Source organism: Lytechinus pictus, chromosome 17 (assembly GCF_037042905.1).
Source record: "Lytechinus pictus isolate F3 Inbred chromosome 17, Lp3.0, whole genome shotgun sequence".
In the NCBI taxonomy this organism is placed as follows: Eukaryota; Metazoa; Echinodermata; class Echinoidea; order Temnopleuroida; family Toxopneustidae; genus Lytechinus; species Lytechinus pictus.
The window spans coordinates 17,814,555-17,832,731 of NC_087261.1; the positions used below are offsets into that span (position 1 = coordinate 17,814,555).

Below are 18,177 nucleotides of genomic sequence, written 5' to 3' on the forward strand. Positions count from 1 at the left end.
CATAAACGCTCCCTGATTCAAACTTACCCCTTTCCACCAAACTGAAAGAACCGTAGGCACACTGGCATTCCAAAGTTGATCAACAAAGTTGCTCTTTTGAACAGTGCAGTTAAAATCATCTTGGAAACTTAATAACCCTTTCCTCTCACCAGTCAAACACGTACTACATTTTTTAGATTGAAACTTAGATTAACTTACCTAACCGAATTGCTCCAATCTTTCAGGATGATCGAAAATTCGACGATGACTTGTATCACAAGTGGCATAACCAGTAATGAAGACACTTCTGTCAGATTGATCATGTCGTTCGATGGAGTCGAAAGAATGTTTGGGAAATACAGCTTTACCTACAAAGTAAACCCGGTAATAATTGATATAGGCACGCCCAAATCCATTATGTCGTAAGTATATATTCCGTGGTCTTTTTAGATAATTTTCCCAATAATAATAATAGCAATAATAACAATAATAATAGAATTAGATTTAAAAAATAACAATAAAATAAATAATAATAATGATAATATTTCATTTGATTCGATTTCATTTCAGAGTTTCTCCATTAAACATCATCCATTTCAATCCGACCATGAGTAAAATATACAACATTCAAAACGAAGATTTGTAAATATACAAGTGATAAAACTGATAGTACAATTGATTATATGTATTATAAAGAATAATCTTATAAATAAAATTGTGATACCTAGATTGAAATAATGAAATAACAAATTATGACACATGAACTTAAACAAAAATCGTTAATTTCGTAAATATAAAAAGGAAGACGTTAGGATTTTTTATTTTTACATTTTCATTTTACTGATGTAAGTTTCCTTTTTACAAATATGCATGTACTTATAAAGATAAAACATAATTTCTTTAAATACATCACAGTAAAAAAAAGTAGAACGCTGTTTTAGCCTGTCACTCTAACAACAAGTTGTTTAAACTTTTTTGTAATTGTTTAAATTTTTTAAGCAAGTTGTTTAAAAAGTTTAAACAGTTGTTTAAAAAGTTTAAGCAGTTGTGTAAAGAGTTTAAATAGAAGTTGTTAGAGTGACGGGCTTAAACAACGTGCTTGAAATTTTAAACAGCGTTTTTACAGTGTACGAGTAACAACTAAAGAGCTAAACTATTAGCTCTGGCTTGTAGTTATTGGTTCTTTTCCCAGGATAAAACATTTCGATCACATAATCTAAAATTATAAATAGAAGGAAAAAAAAATCAGTATTACTACATTATTTCTACTGAAAATAATGCCAGGAGTTCATCATAATGTTACCATGAAAATAATCTTCTTCAAGTGTTCAATTTTTTTTATTTTATGCCCACAGATAAAAATGATTACAAACCTTACCTGATAAGGTTTGTAGATGACATGTCCATTCAGTAATACGTTTTCCTCTCCCTCTCTTTCCTTTGGTTTAATACAGAGGAGGCATTGATATCGAAGTAACGGGAGAAAGATTTGATCTGATCCAAGAGCCTAGGGTTCTCGTTACTTCACTCACGACGAATGCCACCAGATCCGAGGTACATATTACGAAAACAATCATAACATAGATTTTGTGTGTGTGTGTTAATATTTTGTTAAGCTTCACAGCCCATGTGCTTGGAAAGAAATCATTGTGATCCGCACGTCTCAACTCCTAATATAAGTCAAGAAATAAAAGTAGAAAGGAGAACTAAAACAAAATCGTTCGTATTATTATACTATTCAGACTTCTCCATGCTCTTGTTTTCTCGCGGTACGTCCACCTTTCGTTGAATGACTCTATTTCTGGACATTTGTGTATGTTGTTGCCATAATCGTTAAGGTTTCTATAAGGATTCAAAATTGCCTTTTTATGGCAATCTCGATCAAGCACTGAACGATTGCGAAATATCAAATTAGGTCATAGTTATTTGCTCCGGTTATCAATCACGTTTTACGGAGTTTTTATGTTGTTTTTGTTGAATCGCACAGGTGTGCAATGGAACGGATATTCTTCTAATTTGTCCTACTCCAAGTTTCCCTGATGACGTCATACCTGACAGAAGAAGACGAGCAGTAAATGACGCAATAGAGGCAAATCTGGCCTTTGACTTTGATGGATACATCACCGATGGCGGCCTCATTGAATACTACCTAGACCCTCTCTATAACAGCTTTGGTGGATCGGACAGAATCTATGAAAGCGGCAACAGTCGACTTGAAATCGAAGTGAGTCTGACCTTCTTGGAAATGATCTAATCTCTAACATGTATAAGCTAATATCAATAGATCGTTAAAAATTCAAATAAAATGGCCACTATTTTTAGTTGTGCCGAGTTTCCCATTGCTCCATTGAAATCACACTGCTCACAAGACACTGATAATGCTCTTTCCCCTAAAGATTAGCTTCGATGTCTCTAAACTGGGAGACCTCTTATGAAAACTGTCCCGCATCCAAGTTCTATTAAATTCGGTAAAATATGTATAAGGTATTAGAAATGAAAGGTCTCTTACCAAATTACCAAATTATTTCGGTCATCAATCTGCACACCACTTTAAAGAAAATTGAAGTACTTCAACAGTTTAAAAGTACTTGACCCAACCATGCAATTGCTCTGCACAGTAAATCAGATAACAGGACAAACACATATACATGAAGAAATAACAATTGTCCCAAATGAACAGCGACTATTTAGAAGCTAATTTACTGGAATCTAGGCTAAATGCTCGATATAGTACATTACATCCTACATATATCATATCCTCTTATCATGCTTGAAGTGATTGGTTCAAATCAAATCATGTGACCAAATATACTTTAAGCTGTTGCGTGACGTCAGACATCAAATTTTTCGTTACATTCGTCATAATAATAATCTAAACCAGTGATTGGTCTAAACCTCGTCATGTCATCAAAGATAATTCCAATACAAGTCACAACATTTTCCAAAAAATGCCAAGAATCGCGACTTCATGCCGTAAAGCCAGGAAAAGTACCCGAGCCGTAAATAAAAAAAAAATCATTTACTTGGTGGGCGTGGCTTATTAAAAGTCAATCTCATGAAGATCTTGTAACAGTGTCCGCGTACACACAGTGAGCTATCACTTTATTAAATTATATTTATAATATCACATTCGAAGACTGGGATCATCATTTTTATTATTATACAAACGATACACAGGTGTGAGTTCATCGGTAGGTTTTGTAAGCATGAGGTAACTATGGAACTGTTAAAACCCACGAGGAGCAGCCGATTGGATTTAGACTAGTTTCCATAGTTACCGCATGCTCATTAGTCATACCGATGCACAAACGAACCTATGTATCATTTGTTTTATACATTTTTCTACGGCTAAGAATTTTTTGACAAACATGCATATTTACCGACACATGGCTAGCCAAGCATCCGGTAAATTTACTATGCATAAGTAATTACCGGCCCATGGCAATTTTACCGGATGCATGGCTGATCATGCGTCAATACTATGCATGGCACCCATTCTATAATATCTCTTGTATTTAATGATAATACCAATGACGAATATTAACCAAATATACATGGCCTTCGATCAGAGGCATGGTGAAACTATGGGCCCTCAGTGACGTGAATGCGACCACTTTTCAATTGGGCATGTTTGGGCTTCGCCCCACGCGAAAAAAAGTTATTGCCAGACCAAACTTGGATACACATAACTATTTGTATATTATGATCCAAAATCGCTTATTTTCCTACTACCTTATGTACATCTATCTGTGCGTCATTTTACTCAATGCGTTTATATTAGAAATTGATCAGCGACAGATAACAGAAATTGATCATCAACGCACTGTTCACATATTTTATTCCTTTTTTAGGGAATGAACCTTAACTTAGCCAGCACGGAAGATGATGTTACAGTTTTGATAGGTCATGATGGTGTCTGTGATGTGGATGATCTTGAGACGGATGTGTTACGATGTCAGCTACCGGAGAAGAAGCCTCAACCTGGTAACATCAATGGAACAGTTGAACCCGGACCTACTCAAGGGCTACCAGCTGTCACGGTATGTCGTTACTTATAGGCAGTCCCACATGTTACACGTTTGCACTCAAAAGGCAGTTTACCCTATAATGTCACGTTGCGCTACTGACTTTTTATTTCTAATGTTCTGAATGTAACGAATCCGAGCTTTCCCTCAGACCACATACTCAACTGAAATTGATCTGTAAAACATATCTGGAGGACAGACTAGATAGCAAAACATCATGATTAATACGTCCCTCAAAACTTACTTATTTCAGCAGATGTGTAGTAATTAATTTGTTGGATGAGCGTGCGCCTATGAATCCTTTTAACAGATATATGGCTCAATAGAAATGCTCTGGATCATCATCATGATCAAAAGCAGAAAAGTATATATGCAACGCAAAAAGTATTGTCTTGCCCTTATCAGCAGCTTGTACATGTTGTAGGAGGCCGTTGTAGCATAGCATATCATCATTATCATAGCATTGCTGCTTCAACACTATTGTCCTTTCTTTTCAAGGTGATTGTGTTTTGCCACAGTTCATTGAATGACAGATAAGCATGCATGATTATTATTACCATATATTTCTTTATAAAACGAATATTCAAACATGCCAAATTCTCGTTATATACCTAAAATTCTCGGCTGTAAGCATGGCACGTATACACCTTACCGGTTTATGCATGCATACATTTATCACAAGATTCAAAGATTAGAAGACTACAAAATATCAAATCTAAAAGAGAACAATAATTTTTTTTTCAAATCAAGTACAGGTATTCCATGGAAATCTGGTGTTCTATCCTGGCTACGTAGATTACTCGACGACAACCATTAACGTTGGTCTCATTGTCGGTATTGTACTTGGTGTTGCTGTGTTCGTCATCATTGTCCTTGTCGTGGTAGGCGTCATTCTCTACAGACGAAGTCACCAGAATATAAGCAAACAAGTCCGTGAGATTGAGATGTTAGAGAAGAAGATCCAAGGTCGAGTGCAAACAGGTACAAGGCGTCTTTAAAGAATATATAGCGTTGATTGATTTATGTTTCTTTTCTAAAATGGTGGAAATGTTTTTCAATTCAACAAACTTTCTTTTCCTCCCTCCCGTTCCTTGTATTTTCCCCTCTTTTTATTCAATATATGTCATTTCAACCTGAGGTACCCCTATGAAAATATGGCTGTATAATTAATATGATAAGTTGCATAAAATAGGAGTCAAATACTCGTATTGATCATATTCGTTTATTCTCAATGTCTAGCTTTTCATGAACTACAGACCGACATGTCTGAAGTGGAGGAGCAAATCGGCCATCTTGGTGTACCATTTGCGAATGCACTGGATTACTTAAAGAATATGCTATTTGCAGGCTTGGCTATTCTTCCACCAACCACAGACCCTGAGGTAAAACATGTCAGGCAATCTATTATTTATTAAAATAGTTTTGATGTAGACATGACTTTCGTTGCAGTGAGATTTCCAACGTCAAAAATTGGATTAACTCAGCTGTGGAACACTTCCTAAAATAATAATTATATCATTGTCATTTAACAGTAGCGAGGGGAGTCTTTAACGTGCTTAGGTGTTTTAAAGCGGTTGGATAACATTGTCTAGAGATAACCTCACGAAAATAGTGAGGATATAAAAAAAAATAGTGTTTCATCGCCCTTTAGACCCGGGGGTGCATGGGGATGTTGGTCGTTAAGTTAATATATGGATCTTAAACCTCAATATGCTCATATGCAGATTATTTATTCTATGATAGTGGCAGTCCTTGCAAAACCTGAAGTAAACTATTGCTATGGTGACGAATGACTCAATCTCCATTTCCCAATTTTCAAGATTAACTTCTCGTAACAATGAACACAAAACAGTATTCAAAAGTCTTCAAAGAAATTATTTCACACGATGATATTAAATACTGTCCACTTTCTTTCTATAGTATTTGAACTCTGATCTTGAGACAGCGATGATCTTGTTCTCAAGGCACCTTAGTAATCCAGACTTCTTGACCAACTACATCAAACATCTTGAGGAACAAAGGAAAACGCAGCGAAGAGATAGGTTCGAAATATGTTTTATCAAAAATTACATTGTTTGATGGATAAACTCTCGGGAAGTCAAAATGTACAACATAGTAATTAAAGAAGTCAATTTGAAGGCATATGAACATGTAAACCTAAGGGTTGACATAAATGCTTGCATAGTTACGTCGTTTACTCTGCATAACACTGATAGAGGCACGAATTGCAATGCAGATTAACAATTTCGGAAGAAGTCCTGGTCCGTGTCTTTGTCTACAAATTTTGTACAAAGCTTTGCTTATCAAATATGCACAAAAAAGCATTTACATATAGATGTGATTCATTTTCTACAAAAGTATTGGCTGATATGTAAGGCCGACAGCTAATTTATTTATTGTTTATTGTGACGAAACTTCAAAGTAATAAAAAACAAAAAACGATGCAAACATACTGCTTCAACTGTAGAACGTCTATTAAGATACGTATATTACTTTTTTCTTTTAATCTACCGTAGGGTCAACATTGCCTCTCTTATAACCACCGTATTGATTACAGAAGGAAAGTTTGGATATTTCACAGAGTAAGTGTGTTATAACTATCAAATCCATTCTTATTACTTTGAAAAGGGTGTGACCCCCCCCCCCCTCCGGGATTTCCGTTAGAAATTTAAAAAAAATAACGAATATTGCACTTTTTCCAATACTTTTGTTCTCACCAGTTGTTAACCCATAAAGAAAGAGAAAACAAAATCGCTATCGAAAAAATAAGGATTTAACGTGTATCGAGTTCTGCCAACTAATAGTGTAAAGCATTATAAAGGTAAAGTTTTGAATTTTTCTTCTACCCGAATGAACAACGTACATTCCTATAATCGTGATAAAAATAGAATTAACAGATGAATTGCAAATAGATGTTTAAAGACTTTGTAAGATTTAGAAACAACCGTGCTACAATCAATAATCGGGAGAGTATTTGCTGCGACGAGTATATGAATTCATGATCATTTAATAACTTGTGAGAAGTACAATAGGAACAGTTTTTACGGTTTCTGTTTGAACTGAATGTTTATTTTCCTTCTACACACAAAATGATAACCTATTTATTGGTGTATTACATTTCAGAACTCTCTTCAAGTTGTTGGAAGAATGCATCGAGGAGGGTGCAGAGAGCGGAAGAGCTAAATCGCTCTTTAGGAGGTTTGAAACATTGCAATGCGTTATATTTAATGAATAGAACGGTATTTACTCAATACATTATTTTTAGAAAATAACTAATATTCAAATTATGTGTTTTTATAATAATTCTCAGATAATCCCTTTATCTGTTACCCAACAGTAAGCGTTATCATTTCGAAACTCGTAAAATGTTCAATCAAGAGATGTAAAAGCAGAACGGCCATGCAAGATCGCCTATTTCAATCATCATAATATGATTTACCATCAAGGAGTTTTCTGTTCCCTAATGATGATGATGATAAACATTGCTTAAAGCGCATATCACAGTAATAACATTACGTCTCTAATGCACTTATAAAATGAAAATAAGAGAAGAAGGATCAACATCTTTACAGAGGAACACATAATCGATGATGTACATGAATATATTTTCTTACAAAAAGGAATTGGCTCAAACATTTTATTGAGATTTTTTTTTTCAGGAATGAGACGATCGTTGAAAAACTCCTCTCCAACTGGATAGCAATCTGCATGTATCGATACCTCAAGGTAGTTACAGTAAACAAAATTATTAAATGAATTTAAACATGGTCGTTTATAAACTGTCTTTTTAACGTTTTCAAACCAGGCCAAGAGCATAAGGTTTAACATGGAAATTTCTGGTAACCAGCTGATTTTTTTTCAGGATAGGTCCAGGAACGTGCCAAGAATAACATACTAATAGTCCTCAAAAATCCTTTTGAGGGGGTTTTCCGTAATTCGAGATGGCGTCTAAAATGGCCGCCATTCACAGAAAATTGACATAACTCAATCATTATTCACACTAGACATAAAATGTCGGTGCATATTTTATGATTTAACACTAAAAGGACTGGGGCATGATGCCCCCCCCCCCCTCCACGACTCTTCGCATAATATTTCCCACACACAAGACAGCGCCGCAAAATCTTATCACTTTTTTTTTTTAAAGTCTTGCGCAACTTTTGAGACCGAATTCGCGACATTCGGGTATAGCATCTGGACGTCACGTGAATTTTTACGAGGCAATGTCATGCCGAAAATTGCTCATTTTTATACTTTGTGTACAAAGACTATGTAATGGGAGATGAAATTCATAAAATGGTGATTATTTTTCGTTCTAATTGGTCTGCTTAATCAATTTAGGGTTTGATTTAGTTAAATGGTCTACAATAATTTCCATTGAAAAAACAATGATAAACAAAAAATGAAAAAACTAAGAAATACAAAAGAAATTCTAAAAACAAATAAATACTTAAGGGGGGAAATGGCTTTCGCAATATTTCTTTGTGGAAACCTTTAAATCAGATTAAAAAGATGACAAAAAAAAGGAAATTTGAAGTGAAATAGGGTGTTAAATATGCAAATAATGTTTTTCATGAATAAGTTTGCATATATCATTCATAAATAATAAAAAATAATTATTTTCTGAATTCTTTTTTTATACAAGCTTGTAGTTTATATGGTAAAGAATGTGCGTGCCAAATTTCGGCGCGATCGCGCGAACGGCGGCCGAGATCAGAAGGGGGGCATCATGCCCACCCCCCCAGTCCTCAATACATCTCAAATAGCCCAGTTCTTTTAGGGTTAAAGGGGTAAAAAGATCTAGTGATACAGGTTAGAGTCAAAATCAGCAGACCAGGATACCTAAAATTTTTAGATAACTTCCAAAATGGCTGCCGAAGCCTAAAAATCAACAATTCATCTATTACTTATTTTAATGGATTTTTAATTTCGTTTCTATTCAATGGTCAAGTAGTACATAAGGACAAGCTACAAGGACAGTCAGTGGTCAAATATGTCAAAAAATCAAAGATGGCTTCCAAAAATGGAGTATAAAATGGGTGCTTTCACTTACAAATGGACATAATTAATTTGATACCTGCCTGAGATATATGACTTTGGTGTCTAATCCATGGCTTTATGTGAATGGCATCTATTTTGGAAGCCATCTTGGATTACGGAAAACCCCCAAGGAGGATTTATGAGAACTTTAAGTATGTTATTCTAAACATATTCCTGGACCTATCCTGAAAAAAAAAATCAGCTTGTTACTAGAAATGTCCCTTTTTAAGCCTATTTTGGCATAATGCTCTTGGTCTAAACGATGGAAGTGGATAAAAAATGTTTCAGAGACATCGTAAATAGTTGTCTACTTCTTCCTCGTTTTCAAATCTCGAAAAAAATATATGTGCAAGAAAACTGCGGTATACCCCCCCCCCCAAATCGTTATAGTCTTCGGTTTACAAATATCAGATCTTGTACAAGTTACGTTATCACTACCATGCGATAAAAACTAATGCCTCCTAACTGAATTGCTATCTGTATATGAGAGAAATGCAGGCGATATCTTTACTCAGAAGAAAGATATCGAGTACACAAAGAATATGTCTTTGTTTCTTTTACTTTTTGTTTCCCTTACACATTTATTGATTTCATATATTTTTTTCTTTTCAATTAAAAACCTATTAGCATTAAACAATTCATGTTGATGTGATGAATGCTTCGTACATCGACCATTGCTTGCGTCTCCAAGACCATTTTGCAGACGCTGTTCTGCCCCGCAATTTTCCAAAGATATTTAACTTACTCTCGAAGAACTGCAATTGTTAATAATTTATTTATAAGGGCGTAGGCCGATTTGAGTATGGGGTGCACATCTTAGGGAGGTGGAATTAATGTTTGGAAAGTCAGCTGTTGAAAGGAGAAAGGGTACAAATTTCGATTCGCTTTCCATTGTCGGATCTCCTCTGCCCAAGCGGGATAGCGCACGTGCACCTTCCCAGTCTACGCCCTTGATTCACTTTTATATTCCACACTCTGTAATTTTTGTGATATCTCTCCCCCCCCCCCCATTTCTGTTATTGTTACATAATTTATATAAACCTACATAATCGGGAACATTTTATGTAATCGAACTAATGATCAAATCACCCCAATCATTTAATTTTCCAAACAGCGTCATGCGGCCGAACCTCTGTACTTGCTTTACCAGTCCATCAAGATACAGGTTGAGAAAGGACCAATTGATATCACTACAGGACAGTCTGTCTTCTCTTTGAACTTTGAATGCCTCTTGGAAGAAGAAGTGGAATTCAACGAACTGGTATTCTACTTTTATTCCCATTGATGTGCCGTGCAAACAGTTATGATCGAGAATAACATTTATGTTTCATTGTACGCATGTGTGAAGGACCATGACCAAGTTAATATGTAAACATTACAAACAAAAACTATTGTCTGGTGTCGTCAGAATGAAATTTAAAGTTGGGAACTTAAGACGTTATTTTAGTGTATTCATTCTTTTTTTTTCTAGTGGGGGTATTGCTAGGTCCGAGGTCAGTTTTGATTGAACAACCAATATAATGATAATATTGACAATAAGTGCATTTATTTAGCGCTTTTTTCCAGAGGATACAAAGCGATGGCAAAAGACAAGTGAAGGTTCATGGTGTGTTTTAAGATGTTTTTGAAGAGGTCAAGAGAAGAGCGGTTTTGGAGAGATGGAAGAAGCTTGTTCCAGAGACAGGGGGGGGGGGGGGGGGCAAGAGATGAAAAAGGTTGAAGCGGATTTTTTTCTTCTGAATTTGGAATGACATAGGAAGGAGCAGCTGCAGAACAAAAAGAGTATGTAGACCTTTGTTGCCGAAATAATGAATAACGGGAGGAAGGAAGTGTGGTTGAAAGAGATTAAAATATTTCAACAAGTATTGGATAATGGATTCTATCAGAAACAGGTAGCCAATGTTTATAAGTGAAGCAACAGTTGCCACTGATGCTAATTGCAAAGGTGGCGATGGTGAGGATGGCCATGGTCATAATTTCCCATCACAAAATGTTAGAGAACAATAGCTATGGTATCGGTAACGTTGGTGGTGGTATAATTGATGGTGATATTTCATATTCATTATCATGATTATGATCAAAGTGAAAGTTGACTTGGACCAATGAATGATGAAGATGGAATGTGATGATAGCAATCTACGTATAATGGTGAGCACCTGTAAAGAAAGATATTGCAGTCTTTGCTTGGAAAAAGGGTCCTTTTTTATTTCAAGCACGTCCTTTTAAAATAAGTTGGTAAAATTAATGTAAGAAAGTTTTGATACTTATTTAAAAGTTTAAACACTTTTAAATAACTTGTTAGTGGATTGATGGGCTTAAACAACTTGCTGAAATTTTTATACAGTGTTTTTAAAGTGTTTGGTGTTGATAATATGGACAAAGACGGTTGTGATAGTGTGGTCTAGTCGCAAGTCGTGTGGTCTAGTGGTTAGAACATTGGACTTATGATTGAAAGGTTGTGAGTTCTAATCTCAGCTCTGCCGTTATCTCCACTTAAACCCCACCCCCCCCCAAAAAAAAAAAAAAAAAAAAGTAATTTTGTTGTCTATAAAGGTCAGCCACTCTGACTGATTAACCTTAACGTAATATCCTGGATATTAATTGATTATGTACTAGCCTGGCGTTGATACAACAGAAAGCTGCTTTGCCGAGTTCCTATGGGAATTAGAATAACAGAAACTTGCGAAAAGAAATAGTAATGTAAATAGCATAAATGCAGTCTCTTACGTTTTCTTTATAAAAGGAAACATGGACTCAATATCAATCATGCCAAAAGAAAGATTTTAAAAAGGTGGCAGTGGTTGCAGCAACTACTCTTTCTTATTTTTACAGACCTTATCGGTTGTTGGCAGAGACAAAAGACACCTGTACTACGTGAAGGTTCTTGATGTTGATTGCATGACTCAAGTAAAACAGAAGATACTGGACGCTGCGTACAGAAACAGCCACATCGTACAGCAAAACAGGGCTCACGAGATGGATCTCCGTAAGAACTTATATCTGCTTAATATGGTTGGTTAAAGGTGCACGATCCAAAGATTCGGAGCGCGCAGGTAATAGTGGTGCGGACGATGCACGCTACGCATAATATTGGACGCGAACGCAGATACCATATTCCAAATGCCCAATCGTACGCTACAGCTGCTGTTCGAAGTTTATGGCTGGTTGGCTCCTCCTCCTCATTTGTGAAGTGACGTCAGCACATGTTAAGGCCATAGCCGATGTTGCCAAAATCAACCCATCGTATGCAGGGGCAGCGAAAGCGGAGGTGGGAGGAGGGGCTGGAGGCTTCAGCCCCCCCCCCCTCCCCCACACACACACTTTTTTCCAAAACCGTGTACAAAAACGTAAAAATGACCATATGATTGTGATTTTTTGCATGGTACCCCCCCCCCCCCACACACACACACACATGTGTACTGTGCATGTGTGCACGCGACTGGCTGATAATTGACAGCTGCATGCTACATAGGTTACGTAGATCTATGTATGTACAAAACCGTCCAACGGCGCCGCGGATCGTGCACCTTTAAATACATACATAAATTGAGTTTGAAAATGAAAGCAAGTGCGCACGTCGATCGACTTTGCAGTTTCCGTAAACGTTTTGCTGTTGTTTTGGCATTCATCAAGAAGATGGAGCAAATTGTGGTTTGCCTTGGTTTGCATACAATTGACAATCATATTCTTTCTTTACTCTGTTGTCAGTGTGGTATCATCCTGGTGGGGAAGAGAGGGTCTTGAAAGATCAAGATGAATTCAACAAACTTGTAGAGAACTCCAAAGGCGCATGTTACATCAATACCATCAAGACATATGCGGTGAGTTGGTAATGACATGCATAACGATAGTTAAAGTGGTGGGAGGGTTGCGCGTATTACAAAAAAAGTTTGTACCACTTACCTCTATACCCTCGCATCAAGCCTGAACGCTGCAAGCAATTCCCGTCTAGGTTGGGTCACTGCTTCATCCAGAAGTGTGAATCTATGGGAGGGGAACAAATGCACAGGTTACCTCTATACACTGTACTGGGGGGGGGGGGGGGGGACACTTTCATTGACGAGTGGATACCATGCGCGACCATGGGGTCTCGAAAAGTACCCTATACAAGTATTTTTCATATTCTGAAAATGCACCCCTTAACAAGTATTGGCGTGTGAAACCCTACCCTTAACAAGTATTGGAAACAAAACGATACCCTTGGCAAGTATTCCTTGAATCGAACCCCTAAACAAGTACAGAGATATTTGATTTGTTATATGTCACGGACGTCGGTTTACCTTTACCTACATTATTACGGTCTCACCTCTCACACCTTGCGCAAATCGGACTCTTAACACGTAGTGTTGACTGTTGGGGCAAAAAGTACATCCTTTATAAATCATTTCAATTGTTTCATACCCTCGAAAATTTTACCCCAAACACGTTGCTTTCCTAGCAAAATAGATACCCTTTTTTCATTATTTTAGTGTTTTGACACCCTTATTACGTTACGTACGTCACGTGCCCTTTTTTGAAAAAGACATAATTTTTACGTGTTTTGGGGGGATCGTGCATGGTATCCAATCGTCAATGTAAGTGCCCCCCCCCCCCCCACCGGGACACTAGTACAAATAATCTCCACAATGCGTTCCAATTATTCTGTTAATAGCTACAGGCTTGTATTAGCGTACTGAATTATCAGTTTATCGGCTTGACCACACACACACACACACACAAAACAGCAATCACTTCCTTTAAAAAAATTGTGTGGCCTTAAATCAAATATCATTAAGAAATTACTGTAGGTTGTGGTTGAGGCAAATAAATTTTGTGATACGAGATATTCCTAATTGCCTGGATTATACTTGTAAGATAGGTATGTTTCTCTCATTTCATTATTACGAATGGTCATTCATTTTTTTGTAGTAGGCCTAATTGTTATCGCTCTTATATGTATGTTGTTCATTTTGCTCTTCATAGCATCATGAAAATAAATCGTTCCTTTGATATTATGAATTTGTGCAGGTTCCAGACAGTAGCAGAGTGGCCCTTATTACCAAGTCATCCACCAATGACGCACGGGTATACGAGCCTGTGACCCCAGGGGTGCAACTCTTCCAACAATGTAAGATATGGGTCCGAGGGGGTCACAAGGAAAAAAAATATATGAAAATCGTTTTTATAACTCACAAGGAAAAACATCAATGAAAATCGTCTTTATAACTTATGTCAAAGGGTTAAAAATAATAGAAAAATGACGATAAAAACACGGGGTAGGGGCATCTGAGACAACATCGCAGACTCCGCTATCTAACTTGCTTGATGTTTCTCTTTTTCAGATTAAAATAAAAAAATGAATAAAGAGATTAATCAATCAGTCATTATTCAATTGCATAATGCAATTTTATTAGGTGGACAAACCAACGAAAGCTTTAATTTAAATCCATTGAGAAGTCAGCTGTTTGTGCTTATAAGCTATCTAGTATAAATATTACACATTCACCACGTACATTAATCAAAATTGTATTGTTAATCATTAATCTCCTTTATTGTTTTACTAAGATGTTGAGGAAACAGGAACCGATGATATTCCCAGCAGAGACTACGTGCGAGTCCGTACGATGGATGCCAGCGGACAACGTCTCATCCACTTAGTAAGGAATTTGTTTTTATAACAATTAAGATAACTGTTAATACAGATTTTGTAATAATGATAGTACGGTACAGATCGCTCTCATCGGCGTCCAGAAAAGCCTTTGACACTAGCTCAGAAACAGTTCTATCCGAACAGGTAAAGAAAATGTTTTGCGACATCAATCAAATTAATCATCAAAATCACCTAGTGTAACTCAAAAGATGAAATCATCGTTCTATCCCCTTTTCGTATAAAATGATCCGTTAAACGTACCCTCCCCCTTTCGCCAATTACAGTTTCCGCATATACCTTATAAGGACTCTCTCAGAGAAATTACGATTTGTTTTTTCATTGTTTTTGATTATTTACATTCTAGGTTCCTGAGAACCAAGTTCCTACGGACAGCAGCAGTAAATCCAAGACTAAACTTGATCGTGAATTCTTGGCACCTCGTTTGCTTGTCACCAAGGTTAGCAATAATCATTTATTACTACATTTTCCCAAAACATATTGTGCCGTCCTTATTTCCTTACCTAAAATATGCATGCACATGTCACATTGTATTAAGTGTACATGTACCATCTGAAATCTTAGATTAAAGTATTATTGAGAACTGTTAGAGTGGCATTGATATTAACCGTCCAATAGTCAATGACATAGGAATACCTTTATATGACACAACGAAAACATAACGGCCCAAATGAATTCTAATAAAATTGCATGTGGTGGCTCAGTGGCAGAGCGCCCGCCTCATGAACCCGTCTTGGGTTCAAACCCGACCGAGTCATATACCAAAGACTTTAAAAATGGGACCTTCTGCCTACTTGTCTGGCGCTTGACGTATGAGAATGGAAAAGGGTAGTAATTACAAACTATGTTATGGAGGGCCTGCTGGAAGAACACCTTACAGCTGAGAGTGGCTACCATTAGTAAATAGGAGATAATTTAATTATTGTTGTTGTTGTTGTTACTATTATTATTATTAGTAGTAGTAGTATTATCATTACTATTATTTTTCATCATTGTTATTATTTTTTGTTATCGTTGTTATTACCATTATTATTATCATCATCATTATTACTTTTGTATAACGTTTATTGACTAGAAAACAATCCAACCGCGCCTTGACGGGTTCCTGACATGCGTCTTCAAGAAGCCGGCCGAAACACCACGCACCATCAAGCATCTCTTTGACTTATTTGATAAGATGGCGGACAAGTACTGCGACGAGAAGCAAGAAGAGATTGCAGAAGCTTGGAAGAGCAGCAGGTAATAAGGATTATCACGGTCTCGTGCTCCTTCGGTTGCACACAGGACAAATTGTTACAGGTCAATTGCAATTGCAATCAAGGGCACCTCTTATTTTCTTCTCCCAGTCCACAATTTCAATTTGACAAAGCTTTATAGAGGTTATAGAGGGTATGTTGATTTTATTCCCATCCATTTGTGACGTCAGACGTCAGAAACTAATAAAAAAAATATCCTTGACATTTCACTATGTCTTGTCCTACATAACAAGGCAACTTAATAATCAGAAGACTACTCTAGGGGTAATCATTTTGGACTAGAGGGTGACGGTAGTTTTAATTCTTAGCTTTGATATTCCTGCTGGCTGCTGCAATACTATTCATGTATGTTGAAAATGCAGGCTACGTGTTTCGTTATACGTCAGCTATTGGCTATATATATGCGATATTTTAATCATTCAGAGAACTGTTAAAGTAACGTTCTAAGCAAGAATGACTCTTTATTGTACATGATCATAATATATTTCATGTTATATCTCTAATTCCAGTCTACCACTGCACTACTGGATGACCACTTTGACCCACCCATCTTACGTCTTCGACATGCGTCAGTCAAGGTCTGCTGATCAGAGTGTATCGGTCCTGGCTAACATGCTGGACAATGCATGCAAGAAGATCCGATCTGAAAATACCAAGGTCAGTACTTAGAGAAGAGAGAAAGGTAATGCTACATCAATACTCAAAATGAAGTTTCGGGCGTCGATTGCATAAAATCGAATGGAAATAAACTTGAGCATGGAAAGACATTTGGCGTCAAGAAAAATAAGTCTAAATAACTTGGAAGTGACATGAATTAGTTAATTTACTTATTAGATTGTTTGGAATGATAATAGAAAGTCGATGATGTGATTGTTTCAAATAGAAGGAACTCGAATTTCCTACAATATTATTATTATTTTGAAGAGGCTCTTCTCCACCGTTCATTTGACCATTACCAAACTTGTTGCTCCAGTAATAAACAGCTTAAGTTCTACTAAGTAAACGACTAATTCAAATCTAGGACAAAAGTAAGCCTATTCTCCCTCTTTCTTGACTGCTCTTCCGATGAGGATCAGGTGAGCAGATAAAATCAAGTCTAATTGTTGTTAATTTATATCACTATTTGATTTTGATTTTTTTTTCTTCAGGATTCTGCACTCAATCGAGTACTGTTTTACAAGGATCTACCTGGATACATCGCTACCATTGGCGATTACTATGAGAGCATTAAAGGACTGACGCCACCAACGGCAGAAGAACTCCAAGAGGAATTCCAAACCATCGCAAATGTAATTTTACATTTATTAGTGGTCTCTAATAATCCCTAATACTGAAACTAAAATGGAAAATGACTTTGCAAACACGAAAATGGTTACTCCGCTATCGAAAGAAGAACTAGAAATGAAGTCTAATTTTCGTATCCCAATGTTGGTTTGGTTTCAATATGTAAAGAAAACACGCTGAGTTATCGTCTATTAATTTTATAACAAACACGAGTTCTATTCTATTCTATATTCATGTTAAATCGGTAATTAGGGATAATGACGATTCGATAAAAAATAACAAGTAACAATGATTGTATTAATGATAAGGAGATTACTAAGGAGATTAAATAACTGACAATGATAAACATGACAATAAATATAAATTACAATGAAAATAATGACAAATTTACTTCCTTAATTTAGGTATCATTGTGTTTACTGAAATCTGAAATTACTGAAATCTGTTTAATCAATACTTTGTTACTTGCTATTAATTCTCGAGTAAAGATGAGAAAGGACAACAAAGATATATATTCTATATATTTCCATAGAAATAATTCATGTGTTAAAATATATGTATATATTTTAACTTTCAACTTGACTACTTTTCTACTTATAGTCCAAAGGAATAAACCCTATTTGTGCTTTTATCCTTGTGTAAGCATTGAAAATAAAACTTTTTGTGTCCATTCCATCTCATAGGATTTTTCTGGTCTGTTCAGTCGAGTAGCAACCCTTAAAAAGTTGTACGACTTCACCGCTAATGATGCAGGCTCTCTAGTAAGTCGATTTAGTAGCAATTTCGCATTCATTATTATTTGTGCAAAATAATTCATTTATGTAAAATGAGTGCTGTAGTAGATTTTTTATGACACTTGCATTTGGTACCTTATAATTATTAATGTTGGTAGCAATTCCAAGTTAAACGAGATTCATTCTACAAGAGCATGAATGGCAGAAATTTC

The 18,177-nt window shown here is 36.2% G+C and overlaps 1 protein-coding gene across 1 annotated transcript in view; it reads left to right on the forward strand.

Annotated features, from left to right (window-relative positions):
- The window catches only part of LOC135157157 (plexin-B-like), a 43,473-nt gene that overhangs the window by 23,536 nt on the left and 1,760 nt on the right, over window positions 1–18,177 (forward strand). Inside the window, exons 15-34 of the mRNA XM_064111852.1 lie at window positions 225–401; window positions 1,434–1,533; window positions 1,967–2,203; window positions 3,831–4,019; window positions 4,760–4,985; window positions 5,244–5,386; window positions 5,925–6,046; window positions 6,521–6,586; window positions 7,128–7,202; window positions 7,664–7,730; window positions 10,159–10,305; window positions 11,877–12,030; window positions 12,753–12,865; window positions 14,052–14,151; window positions 14,589–14,680; window positions 15,038–15,130; window positions 15,767–15,930; window positions 16,457–16,604; window positions 17,096–17,236; window positions 17,915–17,992. Of these exons, the coding sequence (XP_063967922.1) occupies window positions 225–401; window positions 1,434–1,533; window positions 1,967–2,203; window positions 3,831–4,019; window positions 4,760–4,985; window positions 5,244–5,386; window positions 5,925–6,046; window positions 6,521–6,586; window positions 7,128–7,202; window positions 7,664–7,730; window positions 10,159–10,305; window positions 11,877–12,030; window positions 12,753–12,865; window positions 14,052–14,151; window positions 14,589–14,680; window positions 15,038–15,130; window positions 15,767–15,930; window positions 16,457–16,604; window positions 17,096–17,236; window positions 17,915–17,992 (2,632 nt within the window). The remainder of the gene's footprint in view (window positions 1–224; window positions 402–1,433; window positions 1,534–1,966; window positions 2,204–3,830; window positions 4,020–4,759; window positions 4,986–5,243; window positions 5,387–5,924; window positions 6,047–6,520; window positions 6,587–7,127; window positions 7,203–7,663; window positions 7,731–10,158; window positions 10,306–11,876; window positions 12,031–12,752; window positions 12,866–14,051; window positions 14,152–14,588; window positions 14,681–15,037; window positions 15,131–15,766; window positions 15,931–16,456; window positions 16,605–17,095; window positions 17,237–17,914; window positions 17,993–18,177) is intronic.